Source organism: Ornithodoros turicata, chromosome 1 (assembly GCF_037126465.1).
Source record: "Ornithodoros turicata isolate Travis chromosome 1, ASM3712646v1, whole genome shotgun sequence".
Lineage (NCBI taxonomy): Eukaryota > Metazoa > Arthropoda > Arachnida > Ixodida > Argasidae > Ornithodoros > Ornithodoros turicata.
In genome coordinates this window covers 86,642,419-86,661,270 of record NC_088201.1, presented here as the reverse complement: position 1 = coordinate 86,661,270, position 18,852 = coordinate 86,642,419, and the positions used below count along the sequence as shown (strand labels likewise).

General features: G+C 45.5%; 1 protein-coding gene across 1 annotated transcript; it reads right to left on the bottom strand.

The window, feature by feature from the left end:
* Positions 1-11,860: 11,860 nt before the first annotated feature.
* LOC135378036 (uncharacterized) lies at positions 11,861-16,473 on the bottom strand. Its single transcript, XM_064610868.1, has 4 exons — positions 16,022-16,473; positions 14,623-14,757; positions 13,134-14,291; positions 11,861-11,878 (listed from the first exon to the last, which is right to left on the bottom strand). The coding sequence occupies exons 1-4, from the start codon at positions 16,280-16,282 to the stop codon at positions 11,861-11,863; spliced, it is 1,572 nt and encodes a 523-aa protein (XP_064466938.1). The 5' UTR covers positions 16,283-16,473.
* Positions 16,474-18,852: the final 2,379 nt, after the last annotated feature.

The window sequence follows — 18,852 nt, the reverse complement described above, 5'->3', positions numbered from 1 at the left end:
GCCAATTCTGCGTGTCAACCGCTTTCGCATGTAATTGTGTATGTAATGACCTTAGTGTTCGTTTGACCTTTTATTTCCGTTTTTTATTTTTTTTTTTGCGCAGTGACACAAATGCATTAAATTGTTTTGTAATGGATTGTCATAGTTTTCATCATTGCGAGAACACAACACATTTTTCGTGATATGATCTGCACTCATCCCTTTATACATGTGGGAGTCACACATCCATGTACATATAAACACAAATTAAAAATTACGATCAAGCTTCTGAAAATGTGCTGTATATGCAGAAACAGAAGAGACTGAAATAGCATGACAGCACGATGCTGTCTATTGCTTTCACTAAGTTTTCGGATTGTCTTTTGTATTTCTATTTCCTATTGTCTATTAAATGTGGAGAAAAAGAATTTTCAAAGAACGTCTATAGACTTCCTTTGGCAGAGTGGTTTGGACAGGTGGGAAAAAAGGTGTCCAAAGCACGTCTTTAGACGTTATTTGTACAATTGTCTATAAAAAGGCAAGGTAAAAAGAAAAGCCAAAGGGGCCAAAAGATGCCCAAACAGTGTCAATAGACAGGCCAAATTTATTTTCACAAGGGTTATGAAGCAGAATACAGAACGAAGTACACAAGACTTGAAACTTAAAGCCTGCGAAATAGAAAAACATGTGCGGTTTTATCTCTGCCATGATTACCACTGCAATACCCTTCCCTCACTCCCTTTTCAAGACTGTCCAAGATATCGTCCTGCATGTTGCTACCTTAATCGGGAACAAATACAAAAATGTTATTTCTTCAGGCTCCCTTCTGTGACTAGTGCAGTCTCCGACTACTTTTAAATGGTGCCCATACCGAATTATCTACCTTTTTTTGTCGGGGAGTATTAGGAATCTCATATACTTCTGCAGCGAGTTATTCAAAATACCTTGCTCTGCAAACGTAGATGGGTAGAAATCCAGAGAACCAGTAGAGATGTAGGAAGGGAGTTGCCTCACGACAGAAGCCGCCGATATTTCGAACAGAGACTGTTCTTCTTCTGGGCCCAGAAGAAGAACAGTCTCTGTTCGAAATATCGGCGGCTTCTGTCCTGAGGCAACTCCCTTCCTTGCTCTGCAAAGGTCTCTCAGACTTCATTTTGGTTCTTCGTGACGCACACGCCTAATGAAAACAGAAAGCGACTGATAATTGCCATCACAATACAGTGATACAAGCCCCGTACGTGAGCAAACATGGCGGCGCAGCAGCCATTGTCCCCACCCTGCTAGTGACGAAGAGGAGGAGAGAGCGCATGCAGGCATCCTACTAACACATTTTCATAAAAACCCGCCACTTGTGTGAAGCAGTTTTGTTTCAACAGATGGCGCCACGAACACAGCATAGTCCCACATATGTTCAACAGGTGGCTCTCAGTTTAATAACCACTTCTACAGACGGCGCTACTTCCGCCAAATTTGAAATTCGCCGCCAATGTGGGGTTTCAGTTTCACAGTGACTGTTCTGTGGACCAGACCACAGGATGGGGCACGCGCTCTCTTCTGTGGATCAGAACGACCAGACCACAAGACTACAGCTCCAGCTCTCCTGGTGAGCATGACGTCATATACGAACATGCTGATTTCACCGGATATCCAATCTTTTCACGCGAACGTTTCTGGTGCTGTCGCTGATGTACGTGCAATTTTTCTTTTCGAAAGAGCTTCTGAGATTTCCCGACTTTCGATATTTCTAATGAAGGTTGGCGCGAAGTTCGCATAACGTAAAACCCCGAGACTAGGGTACACGAAGGGACAGACACAACACGAAGTCTCAAGTTCGCGTCCTTTTGAACTGCTGAAATCGGCGCTGTCCGTTTATGAGCTTGCATTGTACGCGAAATTTTGGGTGAGCAAGTCACGCACCTTCTGCGCAGTCCAGGCTGCAAGAACCAATGAAACAAGGAAAAGGGTGCAAGCTAGGTGGTATAGATCCAAGAAGACCGAGAGACACGGACACAGAAGACAACACCCGTAAGTTCTCAGACACAGCAATACTTTATTTGTTCATCTCAACTTCGAAGCTAAAAATCTTCGAAGAGGTGCGAGAGGGCTAAAAGACGCATTACTAACTACGTTTCTCCTAGAGTCACTAAATAGGGGTACAAAGTATCGCATTCCTTTTCCGCTGCGGAGCCGCCGTTCGGTGTCCGTGATTGGGTCGATCGTGTCACGTGGTTTCTGCTTCCAAGAACGCGTCGTCCATGTTGAGTCCCCTCTCTCCAAAACCGGTTTCCTCGGTTGCGAGCTGGCTCACCTGCGCACTGTTCTCCGCCGGAGAAGGGGGAGATTGGTGTGCCATTGCTAGGCGACGCAGCCGCTCCGGACCCAAGATGGCGAGCTCGCACGCTGGCGTGGCTCAGTGTCGCTACTCTGCTCCCTATTTATTGACTCTAGTTTCCCCTAGTGGCGATCACTAAGGATTCCCGGAACAACCTTCGGTGTTTGTAGCGTTCCCACGCAAGACTGGCAGGGTTGTTAAAGTTACTTTTCAGAAGTAACTAAGTTACAGTTACAGATACTCAGCTTCAAAAGTAATTAAGTTACAGTTAGAGTTACTGACAGAAAAAATACTGAGATACAGTTACAAATACAAATAGATAGATGAGATACAAATACTTTGCTCGGGTTGCTCGTAGTTACAGCCTCACAGACAGCGTCCGCGCCCGAGGTGGCGTCGACGCCTTGAACCTCGGCCATTATTTTCACTACCACCAAGGCCGCCAGAGAGTGGCGAGGAACAAGGAATGTCACGTGCGAGTGCGAGGGCGTGAGCACGTGCAGCAAGGGCGAGGAGGAGTTAAGCTCGTGCCTGGTGTCGGCTAGGGAGCCTTCACGGGCTGCTGCAGCTTCTCACGCGCATGGAGGATCCCTAGTGTCGGCGCGCCCTTCGCGCCGACTTCCTGCTCGGCGACGGTGTTTCGTCGTTTTTACTCAAAAAATACTCAAAAAGACAGATACAAGTTACTGAGAAAAGTAATTAAGTTACAGTTAGAAGTGCGAGTTTGAAAATGTATCTAATATTTCCTCAAGATACACAAAAGTACCTAAGTACACGTACTCAGATACTTTTACTAAGTTACTTAACAACCCTGAAGGCTGGCAACCTTTCCAATCCCTTAAATGATCCACACCAGTTCCGAAAAAGCAGCCGTTCTTTCAACATGAGAGAACTGATGTTCTGAGGCTGGAATAACTTAGAAGGGACAAAAACATACAAAGCCTCAATTTGCCTAAGAAATTAACGATGAGAGAAAGTCACTGAAAAGGTTAGCCAGCTGTAGGAGTCGAACCCACATCTTCTGGATTGCCGGTCCAGGGCTCTACCAATTGAGCTAAGCTAACACGCCTTTTCAGCGACTTCCAGGGTGTGTCAGCTGAAGGGACAAACCAGCCACTCTCTCTCACTCATCCTCCTTTCACTCTTACGTTTTTGCTCACTCATACGCACATTCATACGACGGGATCGACGCAGGCGGCAACTGTTGAACATGAGAGATCGTCGTATGAATGTGTGTATGAGTGAGCAAAAATGTAATAGTGAAAGGAGGATGAGTGAGAGAGTGTGGCTGGTTTGTCCCTTCAGATGACACACCCTGGAAGTCGCTGAGGCGTGTCGAGGCGTGTCGAGAAGGCGTGTTAGCTTAGCTCAATTGGTAGAGCCCTGGATCGGCAATCCAGAAGATGTGGGTTCGACTCCTACAGCTGGCTAACCTTTTCAGTGACTTTCATCTTTCATCGTTAAGTTCTTTCAACGTTTGCTGCATGTTCCCTAATCCGCTCATTCAGGCGCCCGGCGCGTCTGGCAGATGTACACAAAGCCGCACTCAAGCGCAATAGAATATGCAACGTTCTGCTTGCAAGGAACAAAAGGCTCCCTGCGCATCACGCCACAAGATTCAGATTTAGAGCTGAAGGGGGTCAAACGACTCAAAACGGGTCAAACGACAGCTGTCTCCATCTCCACCATCATTCCTGTTGGGGCAGCCGTTGAGAACTCGTCTGGATCTGCTGAGACCTGACACCGAAGCTACGGTACGATACAAGCAATACAAAAACAGCCAGCGAAGAAGTTGTGCACGGGTCTTCGAAGTGGGTGCCAAAGTGCTTGTAAAGAACGTTAGAGGTGGCCCTAGGTGGCTCGAGGCAACTGTCTTATCTCGGTCGGGGCCTCTGTCTTATGTTTTACAGGTTACTACCGCCTCGAGGATCGCAAGTTTGAAAAAGACACGTCGATCACATCCGTTCCAGAGGAAGTACCGCCAATTGTGTAACTACAAGCATCGACATACCCGACACGGCATCTGTGCCGTATATCACTAACGCGTCAGCAGAGACAGAAACCGCTCAAGTGGAGGACGTCTCGCAGACCACTACAGAAGCAACACCCCTGCCACCCACCCAAAATTCAGGTCGCTTATCGACGTCTCCTCAGGTAGAGAGAGTTTCAGGCCTGCCCGTTTCTCCAACGAAAAACAGTCCTTTGGAAGAACCACGACGGTACCCTCAACGTCAAAGAAGACCGCCTGACCGGTATCGCCCGTAATGAACTGTAGTTATTTTTCGTGAAATCATTTGTGTGTGTGTGTGTGTGCGTGCGTGTGTGCGCGTGTGTGTATCCATGAACGCTTTGGATTTTGTGCTCCAAGAAATGTATTAAGTTTTTCAAAAAGGGTTAAAAATTGGGCTGTTCGGTTTTCTGGAATCATGATTAAAAGCGTTAAAACCCCAGTGCCGGGGAGCTAAAAAGACAGACACAGACACAAGCACTGACTGGCAAACCAAGAACTTTATTATCATTCAAAACCCGCTTAAGCCTGATCTTCTCTAATTCAGCTCCGCCTTCTTCTCAAGGTTGTCCCTCCTCCAACTGATCTGCCTGATCACGTGTTCTAACAAGGCATCACAGGTGTAATGAGGGAAATTTGCAAAAACCAGTCCGCAAGCATTGCCGAAACCTAAGTCAGAAGCTGGACGGGTGTTTGTTCGTCATTCTGAAGTTTGTCATCTCGCACTGGGCAATAATACCTGCTACACAGATTACGTGAGATAACCTGCAGGGCAAAATGGGTAGTTGGCACCCTGTCAGCTGATGTCGAAAGAAAACAGTCCCTGTAGGCAACAAGTTCCATTAAGAGCAATTAATTAGTCCTTTGACTTGATATCAGTTCAATTTGTAAATGAACACAGATGTATAATGAGGGAGATTTGCAGAAACCAGTCCACAAACATTGCCGAAACGTAAGTCAGAAGCTGGACGGGTGTTTGTTCGTCATTCTGAAGTTTGTCATCTCGCACTGGGCAATAATATCTGCGCACAGATTACGTGAGATACCCTGCAGGGCAAAATGGGTAGTTGGCATCCTGTCAGCTGAGGTCGAAAGAAAACAGTCCCTGTAGGGAGCAAGTTCCATTAAGAGCAATTAATTAGTCATTTGGCCTGATATCAGTTTAATTTGTAAATGAACACAGATGTAATGAGGGAAATTTGCAGAAACCAGTCCGCAGACATGTCATTTGAACGCCATGAACGAGGCCTCACACAAGTCCTGAAACCTAAAGTTTACTCTTGAATTTCCCAGTATATGCATGCAGAACACAAACATCACACCGTGCAGCTCAATTGTTCATATCACATGAATAGTGTCACAGAATATGCACAGCATATTCTGTGTATATATATTATGTGTATATGCATATGATAAGTCAACGGGCACGAAACCTTGCTGTACGCTACACTTCAAATAATTCAACATGGGGGACAATTTCATAATAACTCTTGTACTTGTACGTCTAACGGATGGTAACTGTGTTCATCACCATGAGAGGCCTGTACACACGTGTCCGTACGGACAACTTGGTATGCTTGTCTGTGACGCGAGAAGGCCACACGTGTGCAGGACACGGAGAAAAATCAGAAGGGAGCCCCTGAACATGATGAGCTTCATTATTTGCCCGAAGACTGGAGCCTCATCTTCCCACCCGATGCAGAGGCCATCTCCTTCATTGTAGATGCTAGAGTCAATAGTGGTACATCTTGTTTCGAAAAGGTTATCTCCAGGTGATGGTTGCAAAGTGAAGCAGTTCTTTATCAAAACTGGCAAGCTCTCCCCACGGAACACCTTTGGCAACAGGTACTTGAAATGGCTCGCTTACGCTTGGACAAAAATTGTTGTAACTGTAACTGTGCAAGCTGCATTCTGGTGGCTACGGTCTTAGCAGTGTTGACAAAGCTTCTTGTACGAACTGCAATAGTCTCGTCCGACAGAAGAATGTTTACAATCTCCCGGTACTGAAGATAAACCTTGTTTTCTGGAGGGTTGTTTTCTGGAATGTGGTCAGCAAAAAACTGAGGAAGAAGACGAAATAAGCAGAGCTTCTGGCTAGCCGTGCCCTTGATCTTTTGCACTTTCTCTGACTTGGTGAGGACTATAGGTAGAGTCTTGTTCTTCATGTCGTGCTGTCTGAAGTGAAATTTCTCTACTGCACTTAAGTGGACTCGCGGGAGTGTTTTGGACACTAAGAGGGAGTTCAACACCCCAAGTTATGCCCCCTTCTAGGACATCGTACATGGGGCCTGGAAGGAGCTGGCACGTGACGTCAAAGCTGCCCAGTGAAAGGAGACAAGACCGTTCCTTGACTCCATACAGTTTTGAATTATCACTGCTCAATTCAACAGCAGCGATATGGCTGTAGTGCACATCTGCAGTCCTCATTGTATACAGCAAGTTTCGTCTGTGAGTGACGGCAATTTCTTGGCGCTTGCTATACAGTGACGACATGCCCGGCTCGCTGTGAAGTTGCAGGTGAATCCCCCCAGCCGGTGTAGCCAAAGGTTGTCACCACTGAATCCGACCACGAGTGCTGTGAAGTGGATAGACAACTCATTGTGCACAATATCAATCCCATATTTAAGGTCGGCTACTAACGGGTCCATGACTTTTTGAAGTCCGTACTGATTTACAGGATGATACTTGACGACAAGCACACGATTGATTGAACTCAGCTTGGATCTGTATTTGGGATGGCAAGTTCAGGAGGTTGACGTATACAACGAGAAGTTTATGCACGCTACTTGCACCACAAATTGGGTTCACCACTTCTAGCTCGTCGGTGTACAACAACAACAACAGCGTGTTTAGCACGGTCCAGCAGTACTTTGACATCCTTGAAACTTGCGTCGCACACAGTCCGGGGAAGCAGGTGACTTTCCGTTACTTTCAGACTGAAGAGCACACGATGTCTCTTTAGTTTGTTGAGGATGCACATATGTGTCATGGAGTTAGCAGCGTCCTGCGCTGCACCGTTTCGTGACGCAGATTCGTTACTCTCCCCAATGTCTGCCTCCGTTGCACTTGGTTGGGATTTGCACTGCCATCTTCTGCGCTCTGTACTCCAGACCTTCTCGCTGGGCGCACGACGCCTCTGTGTTTTCTTTGCACGTGTTTCCGATAGGCGTCATACTTTCTGAAAGCACTGCTGCAGCCGTCCAGCCCACAAGTGTCAATGAAGCCTGGTTCATATGAGTGAACCAGCGCAATATGGTACATAACTTGCTGAAACACAGGGGAAAAGTACGCTCAGCTTGAACAAGTATACTTCCTCGCTGCAGGTCCTGACGGCGGTGCCCGCGGCTCAACATTAGCCGCATTAGCTATCGGTCAGCGGCTCAGCGCTGCAACGCTACAACCTCACCGAAAATGAACAAATTCAGTGCGCTACGGAGCTACGCCTATACCTGTGACCTTGCGACGGAAGAGATGATGATGATGATCTGTCGGCCATCCCCTTTGTATCGGGTGGACAACGCAGGAAGACGTGCGTATCAGCTAGAAATTTAAATTAACGTCAACTAAATATCAGTGCCGGAAATAAACAACTACATAATCCGCCGATAATGCAAATAAAATTAAGGCCACGCCGCCTCCATCGTACACCCGTCGAACGCAGACGATGCCACATCACCATGCCATCACACAGCACAATGACAACACATAAATCATGGACGGAAGTAACGTACTCCACTTATTGTCCCCCACTGTTCCAAACGCTTCTTTGTTGTGTCGACCACACCTTCATCCTAACAGTCGCTCATACCGAGCGCCCCAGCCAGAGCCTTCACTTTCGCTTCCGGGAAGATTTGCGTACATTCCAAGATGACATGTTCAGTGGTCTCATCCCCTGAAGCTCATTGTTTGAACCAGTGTTGCCACACCCGAAAGAAATCTGTCTGGAGATCCGAGGCTGAAAAATCTGCAAATTGAGCCAAAAATCAGGAGCTAGTAAAAATCGGCTTGTGTTGCACTTAGGTTGAGGTGTTAGCTCTGCATGCCGTTTCTGTATGTATGTTTTTCATGTCATCTCTCTTTGGCATTTCCTGTCAGTGGATTAGTCCATATAATTTTTAGCGCACTGACCCCCTTTGTTTGTTGAGCAGTGTATCCTCCTCGTTTCAATGCCACAGAGTCTGACTGTTCTCCAACCTACTTTGGACCCCGTCTTGCCTTTATTCCCTAGAATTGTGTAACCAGTCCGGCTCGTTTATGTCCACTTCCTTGTATGTGTCTTGTGCTTATAGAATGGTTAGTCTCCCTGACGGGTCTTGCGGCCACGCGCCTTTTAGGGGCAAAAATATCCACAGTCTCATTCACATAGGTTTTAGTCTCTACAACGGGTCTCAATGCCACGAGTATTTTGTCTTCTTTCCCGGTTGTTACTTTCTTTCTCTTTTTGAATATTTTTGTGCCATCAAATGTGTGAAGCAGTTCATCACTATGCACCCCGTCACCCTCTTCCTTTCTGCCCTCACCCATGTTGGTGCTATATATTGTTTTGTAACAGGTGCGCAGTGTAACTGAAGAAGGGCAGTCTCTGCCTGAAAGCTCGTAATAAATCGCTAAATTTTGGATGCTTCCTACGTCTTCCATTCTTAAAAAAGAAAGTAAGAAATGAATATCTGTACAGCACTGCTCAGTACTGGTTGAAACTAAATCACAAACAGGAAGGGAAACAGCGCGGGAGGGTGGGGGGGAAGCTCCGGCCCGTCAGATCCACCCTTGGCCAGCGAGGGCTGTTCTTGCATTATTGGTCAACCTATTGTCATATTGAATGAAGGGCACGCTATGCCCCGCAGCTTCTCCTCATGTTTATGACGCTCGGCGCAGCAAGACTTCTCGTTTTGTTGCGCTACTGTATCCTGGACTACACATCCCCTATAAGTACTATTCTTGAAGAACCCATGTGCACGCGTGTGACCTGTGACGCGCCAGTCCGGTGCCAAGTCGATTCCTTCTATCTCTTTTTTTATGATGATTGCAGTTGCGTGGAACCTTTTTTTTTTTTCGCCCTTGTTTTTTCGTTTGTTTTTTTACGGCATCATTCTTCGCCGAACCCACGACTATCATGTGCAGCTCTGTTTCGGACCACAATCCACTTGACGTGCTGCCGCCGACAACTTCGTTTGATCGATGCGCATAGTGCTCGAATGCAGGAAAAGATTTTGGTGTACAGTCGCTGGATACTTCATTAGTCTAGTGCCTATAGTCTGGTTAAATTTCACAAAACAAGCGAAAAGTATTCGTGCCGTAACACCGCTAAAACTAGTCTCCTTGAATCTCACATTCTTTGCCATTGACGGTTTCCCGTTTCCCTTGTGCTCCACGTGCTGACCACGTTCGTGGGGTCAATGAGCCACGTTAGAACTCCGTACCCGGACCTCCTTGTTCATTTCTGCTTCGTGCATCAGGTTTTTTTCCGCCTTGCTGGAGCCCTGCGTCTATATACGGCTCGTCACCCCGGCGCAATGGCCACACCGTTTTGTCTTGCAATTTTTGGAGAGAAGAAGCGAATTATTAACGTTGGCGGCAAAAGGAGGAGGCTCGACATTTTGACTGCCCTGTTGGAAACGGATCTGAGCGACGTCGTGGACGACAACTTGCAACTCTAGGTAAGGGTTTGTTGCCTGTGACTTATGAGCCAATGCATACCTTTCTGCGCGGCAATCTCTGTGTATAATTTTGCCATTTTGATCGTTGTTTGAGATTTACGACAAAGGCTTCGAGGAGTATCTGAATTTCGGAGACGGTGCCGGTGGTTACAGACAACGACAAGATAAGACTGGTCTCTGCAACAAGAGACAGGTCGGCAGAGCTGGAAACCGGCGTGGCACGTAATGTGTCTGTTAATGTCGTTCCGTAAGTGATCAGCATTGATGTAGCACAATCAATAGCACGCAGCCCAGCATAAACGGAGAAGTGTGCATGTTTTGCCTACTGCGAAGTGCCTTTGGCATCCTTAATTGAGGTGTTTGGGGCTTCTACAGCCCGTAGCACGCGCGGTCCCGTAATATGGCTCAGCAATGCTGGTCACGGGTGCAGTGAGGACTAGTGAGGACAACGAAGAGAAGGTTGTAAGGTTGTAACTGTGGTTGAAAAAAAAGTGGACAGAAATTCCGTTAAAATACATAGTTTTTATTTTTAAATCCATACTTGGGCTCTTCAGCGCTGTCCGGCAGCTACAAAGGGGACAACCAGGAAGATCATCATTATCACCACCTTCCGGCCTCCCCTTACAAAAACAGTTTTCACCTTTTAGTGGTCCTCCTATGTACTTTTTTTATACCATGTCACCTTCCTGTGGTTTGCTCCTTCCTTTGTACCAGGTATACAAACAGTCTACCTACCTCTTGTATACTTGCTTTGGCTTTCACCGCTGTGGTCATTTTAACGACTTGGTATACAGACTGTTGGTAGACTGTCAATGTACTACTACAATAACGCTTTCATGCTGTTCATTACGGATGGTAATAATTTCGAATGTACTTACTGATTACATTACACGTTAATGGCATTAACTTGACCTTGACCTTGCAAGCTAACTTGAGCTGAGTTTGTAAAAGCGAGACGTTCAAAAACAAATAAAATATTATATTCACTAAGAAAAAGTTTCTAAATTTCTGATTAAGAGTTCTATCACAAATAATTCTACAATTAAGGACTGCAGATGTTTATGCAATGGGGCAGCATAAGTGAAATCCACAGAAATTAGAGCACCACAGTGAGTGGAACAATTTTTAATACCAATGTTATGAGTCACAGTTATGTAATGACATGAAACAAACAGGACATTGACAAAGCAGCAGCAGCTGGCACTTGTCTGTAAACTGCCTCACACCTTTCACAGTTGTGCACCTGTGCAACACAAATTTAGAAAACTGAGAAGAAATGGAGGGGCCTGTGGCTGCGCCTTCGTTATGTCTGGCCCGTATCGAACTCTGAATGAAGTAACAGACGGTGTTCTTTTTTTTTTAGTTTGATATACAGCACTTCACAAAGACAGCAATAGCAATGTAGCAATAACACAAAGAAAAAAATGTGCTACTTTACTGCTACTTGACCTACAAACCAGCTCCATTTTTGATAACTCAAGTTTATAACTCAAGTTGCAGTAGTGCTCGTCTTTTTCTCACTGTGTTTGTGAAGCACTCTGTATTGAATAAAAAAAATAAAAAAAGAACACCCAGCATGGGGTACATACGTGAATTTTTTTCTTGGCACATGCCTTTTGAAAAAGCAGTAATAAATGCACAAAACAGTAGCAAAACATCCAAACAATATATAGCAGCACCACCCAAACAAGATATCAAGCATGAATATGGCAGTGTTACACAGCTCTTATTTACACAGGAGTCACATAATTATTTACATAGTTATAGAGTACTTCGGATCATGGCACGTTGGCTACACAGAAAGTAACACACATCGTTCCCTTGCCTCAATATACCAGTTCCACATCACAATACTGTTATGGCAGAAAGAAAAAAACAAAAATATCAATTGGCAAGGAGAAACTGCAATTGGAAACATACAGCTTAGCACTCTGGAGAGTATAATGCGTGAGACAGCAAATCTTTACAAAATGAAGCTGCACATCATTTGCGAGGAACTGGTTGTAGCAGTGTAGCAGTTGTAGCAGAGTTGTGTTCTCGGACATCACGTGATCCCAAACATGTGCTTGAGGAACCAAAACCAGTGTGGAACAGTGTTATTAACTTTGGAGAGAAGTATAGTGTGTTGTGTGCTGTGCATACTGGATACAGAGCTAGCAAGAGGAAGTTAACAAGATGCAACTTACATTGCTGAAAAAATAGATGCACGCTTGATAGGGCACAGCAAGATTTTTGGTGAATGCTGTAGGACAATGCACTTTTCTACATGGTCGCTTCCCATGTCTAGCACCTCATCAGTGTGCACAACTTCGTATACCAACGTTCCACAGAAACAATCAAGGAAAGAACGTGCTGTGGCAAGCCTCGTAACTTGAAATACGATCTGTTTGGCACAGGTACACTGACTATGCCGCAGGCTGCACACTGCTGTTATCTTGGTGATGATCCCAAAGCTGCCAGAAATGCGTATGTAAGAATTATGGCGTCGTGACTTGTCCAGGGACTGCACACAGTATGTTAGCCCACTAATGCGAACTTTTTTGTATGACATTCCTTGACCCTCGGTTTTACCCTTTCCATAAAGGACGACACCTCCAATACTGATTGCATGTCTTCTTAGATGATAGCCCTTTAGAAAGTACTGCATTAGTTCCTGCTTGGAGTCTTTGCTTTCAAAGTGTGCACATTTCTCCCAAAGCAATGGGAGGGCAGAAAGATATGAAAACTTTTCAATTACCTGCCACTGTGCGTAACGTGTCCCATTTACAAAGCGCACAAGCTGCCCATTCATGCTTTCAAAACCGTATGCTGAATAGTTCCAAAGGGGCCCCCATGTCTGTACAGAATCGGGAAGATGCAGCAAAAGATGTGAGTTGTAGGTCATTTGTTCTTTTCCATAAAGCTCCTGATACCGTTTTAAGAAAGAGATCATGTCCTTACGAGCTTGTCTCAACTTTTCTGTTGGGATAGTGTCTGACAGAAAGAAGTGCATAAGTCCCACAAACTGAATCCAATTATCATAATAGGCATGTGGAAGTAGCCCACGCAGAACTATGGGTGAATAAAATAAAAGCCAGTGCTGCCACTCTGAGGCTTTCCAATACCTACGTAATGTTAATGACCGAGGCAGTCGTGCGATTTCCCACACGGGACGTACATCATGAAGCCGTCTGTCAACTTCACTGACAAGAGACCCAATGCTATAGGAAAAGGCTGTTCTGGTGTCAAACCACATGCATGTTGTTTGCCGCACAAAGCCACAGCAAACAGCATGCGTGTAGTCAACGACAAAACTTGCTGGAAATGAAAAGAACGTCAACAAAAACAGTATGTTCTGACCCTTTATGCCCCATGTAGGTTCTCCAGACTCCTCAGCATCAGAAGCACAGTCCAGAAAGGACTGGTGCGTTCTAGCACTAGGTTGGGGTGACACAATGGGGTACACACGCACATGGCCATGCCCCTTTGGCACAACTTCACCTCCGTGGACACACCAGCCACAGCCATGTGAACCATTAAACTGGTTCATGTTCATGACCATGGCTCTGGCTACTGTGTCCACGGTACATGGACCAGGAAAGATGCGAATTGTATTTGAATTTCCCTGAGAGTCTACGCAAACAATCCCAGTACTTGATAAGATGTTCATTTGATGAACGAAAGGCTTTAGGAAGGTATTCATGACTGGCTTCTTTGGTCCGAACCATAGCCCTGCCAGGAGCATGTGTTTTGAGCGGAGTGTGTGGGGCAGTTCGTTGATCTGTAGCAACAGTGGCCATATACTGTAGCCTGAGGATTCGTACAGGGGTACACCATCTGTATTCCAGGTTACTGATAAGTCATTGTCACAAGTTGGTAAGTCGTGATAGCCTTTGCTTGTTGTGATTTCGCCCACATCAAAAGCAAGAGACCTGGACAACTGCTTAAAATCAAGCTCAGGGGCTGAAAGCTTTTCTTTCACTTGCTCACCAATATCAAAAGAAAGAAAATAGCTGAACTCCTTAGTCAGCGTGTTCATGTCAAACTCCACAGAGCATGTGTTGCAGCGAAGTGGTTCCTCCTCCCTGCTACCAAGGTATTCAAGGCACTTTGGACAGTAAAAGTGATAAGACATCGTTTGATGGCTGGACAAAAACTCTTTGAAAAAAAGGTACTTGGATGTTGGTAATGCAGCATGCTCAGGCAGGTGGGCTTCAAGAAGCTTTAAGGCACTTTCTGTCGCCTCCTTTGTTGCGCCGTGGCGAAGGCTGTGTGCCAAAATCAGGACCAAGCTTTCTCCTCTAGTGATCCGTGATCCAGGGTAAAGCGGCTCATCCTGTAAAAGAAATAGTCATAGTCAACTTTGGAGAAGGCATGCCTTTGTTCAATCCGAATGATGTCGTAAAGCGAAGGCAACAGTCATACACACACTAGTGTGTGTATTTCTTTAAAGTTCTATGATTATAATTATTTTTTTAGAAGAGACCAGTACGACCACGAATCCCTTTTGCCTGTGAACGTAATTAGAGAGGAGCTCCGGAAACAACGACAACGACACTGTCCCTTAAGGCTATCAGAGTCATTCTCATTGTTCTAAGAGTCTTCTTTGAAACAGTTGTTATCAGAGGACAACAAGCACACAGCAAAGGCTGAATCACACTGCTTACCAGTTCTGTTTTCGCAACATCTTCTGTCATGGAAGCACTGTCGTCATCACTTGTGTCAGTGGAAGAGCTCTCTGTAATATTTGCCCATTCAAGAGAGCCCTCTTGTTGTCTGGGGGTATCACTTCTATGTGCGCCCTGTAAACGAGAGTGAAAACATTCTTACTCTGTACTCTACTGTCTGGTCTTTTTGAATATGTGCCAAGTGGTTCACATGTCAACAAGGTTTTGTTAGACATTCTTATCATGCAGTATTGGTTGAATTACAAGTAATCTGTCAGTGACTTTGACTAGTTTCATACTCGTTAACTGGCTTGTTAAATATAACGTATGTATCCAGAAAACCCAAACTGCTCTTGTGACTGGCCAAAGAGATCAGCCTAGCTTAACGAGCAAGCCACAAGTGCATCAACAGGTTAAGTCTGACAATGGCAACCCCTGAAGGGTACATGACCAGAGAAGCCTAGTGTAGGTTCTCAGAGTTTCGTGGGTGCTACATGTGTGTGTAATGGGGAAAATCCCTTTTTGTGTTCGACTCCTGTTCCTTGTTCTGTGACCCAAAATAGATGAAACCGCGATTTTCAGGCAGGCCGGGCCATGGGTGAAGGCTGAGTTCAGTGGGCCTGTGCTGGGCTCAGACTTGGCAGTGCGTGCCCTTGTAAGGTCTGCCTCTGCTATAGCAAGTGAAAAATTATAAAATCAGGTTATGTGGCTGAAATTTGGTATCTGAGGATGAGCAAAAACGTAGCTCAGACTGAAAAGTTGAAAACTGTCATGCCCAGGCTGGGCCAGAAGGGTTGGACTTCAACCTTAAGGAACTGTTTAGGCTCGGGCCATGCACGTGCCAGACACGAGACGCTTTAGCTGGACACTGGCCTAAAGAGGTCGACTCGTGCAGCGATATAACTTAAGTACTATTTTTAGGAATTGACTGTAGCTATAGCTCAGTTCATTTTTGAAAGCATCTTACTTTCACTGATACTTTCACTCTACTTTCAGAGAAAGAGTAACTAAATTTCGGTTGGCTATACTTTTCTTTGAAATGTAAGTAGTTACCAAGGGCCGATCCAGGATATTTTTCCAAAGGGTGTCCGCGTGGACAAAAGGCAGGTGCTTGCTGGGGTGGACCAGTTGAACCCCATGCTGAAGTTTGGAACTGAGGGGGCAGGGGTACGGACCCCTCCCCCATACGGCTGTGTTCCCTACGCAAAAATCCTATCTCCTGGATGATGCTGTGCCGCAAAGCACGAAATTTCCTTAAGACCGCTCCCCCCCCCCCCCTAGCGCTGTGTTGACGTACGGTGTGTGCGACTCCGTACAAAAGTAACGAAAACAACACATCTCACACCCTACCCCTGAAGAAGAAGAAGAGAAATAACAAACGGAAGCACGTCGTACTCACTATATTTGTGTCGTCCATGCTGCTTCCTGCTCCGCAGTCCACCTGTCCACTTTCCCACACTGATTGCCGATCCTCGTCACCTGATGTTTCGCTGCCACCCTCACCGGGAGCTTCGCTCGGTCCTTCGTCACCAGTCGGTGGTGCATGCTCAAGCTCCGAGGAAAGCGACGACATCCTGGCGCTTCTTTCGTGCCTGAACTTCGTCGTGCGTGGTTTCGGAACATTGTCGTCGAACAACCATTGTCGATATCTTTTCGGCATAGTTAACAGGGAGAAAGGGACGCCGGCATATCATTCATACTATCATTCGTACTATCTAAACCACATTACCACGTCGCAGATAATGCATACATTTTGAAACAACAAACGAACTCGTCTGCAGACGCGACAGGCGCGATAGCAAAGCCGACGAAAGCGAAAGCTGCGCAGTCGGGGTCGGGATGGTCGGGAGATGTTAGGTCACGGTCATCGACAGCACCGAGAAGTACTGGTAGTAATAATAATTTCTACAGACATACTTTGCATATGTTTCTTTTTTTTTTCGTCCAGGGATGACTGAAACCATTAAAACATTTCCTCCCCCTCCACCCCCAGATGGTATCGCCAGTATCGCAAGACAAGCCAAGCCATTTAAGAATCCACGTCTGGACTTCCCGCGCTTTGCACTTCTCTTTCGCTCTTGGGCGTCTGGGCCACTTTTAATCATTGATTAGTTCTGTCGTAACACAAATGAGCCACATTCTCGTCAAATGGGCAACGGCTGAGGCGTGGGACGTGTACCCCACAAGAAAGATCACCGATGTCGCGACGGCAACAGAAATTATGACTGATCCGACTGTAGTGGAGACGCTTGCGGGACGCACATTCATGGTAACTTGGAAGGACAAGGAACCCCCAGCAGAAGCCTATATTATAGCTGCAGGTGAGCATTTGTTGATTGAAGAAGTTGAACTGGTGTAATACAGTTGTTGTAATTATTCGTATGTTTCTGTCTGAACGTAGCGTAGGCGTCTGTCCTGTGTGATTCGAAAACTGGATAGTACCGGATCAACACTAACAGTAACTGAACTAAATACGGTGCTTTGCAGGAGAACTATCAAAAATGGAGCGGCGTCGAAACAGGTTGGCAGCGCGAGCATCGACCCAGGCATCACAGGTGTGTTATAACTTTGAATTAAAGTAAGTGCGTACTGACAAAGGGTTGACTTTCATAAAACGTAAGTATCCGCTCCATTAAACGCAATAAGTGAATCAACCTTGTGTCGCCAGATACACATAGAATCAAATATGTCCAATATAGTGTTATTTATAAATTGAAACTTATATTAGTCGAACTTTCTTGACAGCAGGTCAACTGCTGCAACCACGTTGACCAAGTAAAAGACCTGCAGAAACGGAACGAAGACCTTGAACGGAAGGTTGCGGAGCAGCAAGACATGATAGGTAATGCTTCCTTTCTGATTTCAATGTGGTCTGTGCACTAGATAGGCTGGCAAAGCTCTGCTCTGGTGGCCATTATCTCATCTGTCACGATTTGTTTTCCGCCATAAGTCGCTTCAATACAGTATGGGAGGGAATAGGGCTGAGTAAAGATTCCTGTGAGGAGGAAATTATGTTAAACAGTGAGCTTCCTACGTCCCTTATCCCATAACAGTAGGCCTGGTCATGTTGCTGAACCATTAAATTTGGACACGAATATTTGTTCCATCTGTGGGATTGATAAGGCTTGTTTTAAATTCTGAAGCATTCCACCACCAGAGGGTTGAAGTCCAAAATTAAGAGAGCCCATCATAGAAAGTAGGTGGGCAATATTACACGAAAACATCAAGGTCCTGCTTGACCTTGTCTTTTCTTTCTGGATGAAAAAGTGGGGTGCTCCTAGGTCACACAAGATGCCTCACAATAGAGTATTTTCTGCTCTTACGCTAACTGTCTAGACACCAGGTTCCACTGAACGTCATGTACCAGAAAACAATCATACCATCTAGGGCCAGCTGCTACTCACCGAGAGCTCATAGAGCATTACAGCTTGTTGCGTTCTGGTGCAGGAAATTTACGTTTATGGCTGAGCAAAGTCATGGCTCTTGTTGCCCCAGTGTGGGCGCGAAAACTGGTGCCGCAAAAGTCAGTTCATTGTAACCTCAGGAATTTAACAGTGTATCCACAAACTGGATTTCACTGGCTATTTTTACTTTGGTGGTGAGCATCTACTAGACTTTACTATTTGACGACTAGTCTAGTACTAGTGGCTAGTTCAAGGAAATAACTTGGCATCTGGACCTCATTTTGTTATGGAAATAAAAATGTACAAAGGAGGTGTTTTTAACAAATCACTTTAATGCGCAAAATTCGTAGGCCGAGCATTTGTCTAAAGCATACCAGAAAGTATCAAATGTGTTTTTCGTTAAAATTAAGAAAAATTTTCCTGAGGGATGACGTACTGCCAGAGGTGAGCACCCTCACGAGGGCGTGCGAGGGTGAGGGTTTCCTCACCTCATGATATTTGAGGTGAGGTGAGGGCCAATTTTTCTGATGAGGTCTTTAAAAAAAATTTGAGGCGAGGAAAATATTTTTAAAAAAATTTCAGGTGAGGTGAGAAAAATCTTTTTCCCAGAAAATTGAGGTGAGGGCGAGGGTCGTGAGGACAAACGCCCACCTCTGCGTACTGGTCTTGCCACTGTGCTGCAGACTGAACCACAGTTGTTCCTTTTCTTTAATTTGATTCTAGTTTTTTGTTTGTTTGTTTTTTTGTCATCTGTAAACATCTCCTTTGTATATGGTTAGGGTTCTCCGTTTTTGGGTTAAACCGATTTTTCATGATAGTTCCTCCC

What these genes read in the sequence shown, in the direction of transcription:
- LOC135378036 (XM_064610868.1), bottom strand. Translation starts at nt 16,282, where the DNA reads ATGCCGAAAAGATATCGACAATGGTTGTTCGACGACAATGTTCCGAAA. An exon ending in GCATGGACGACACAAATATA is followed by an intron (nt 14,758 to 16,021) that starts GTGAGTACGACG and finishes TCTCGTTTACAG; the next exon opens with GGCGCACATAGAAGTGATAC. An exon ending in ATGTTGCGAAAACAGAACTG is followed by an intron (nt 14,292 to 14,622) that starts GTAAGCAGTGTG and finishes TTTCTTTTACAG; the next exon opens with GATGAGCCGCTTTACCCTGG.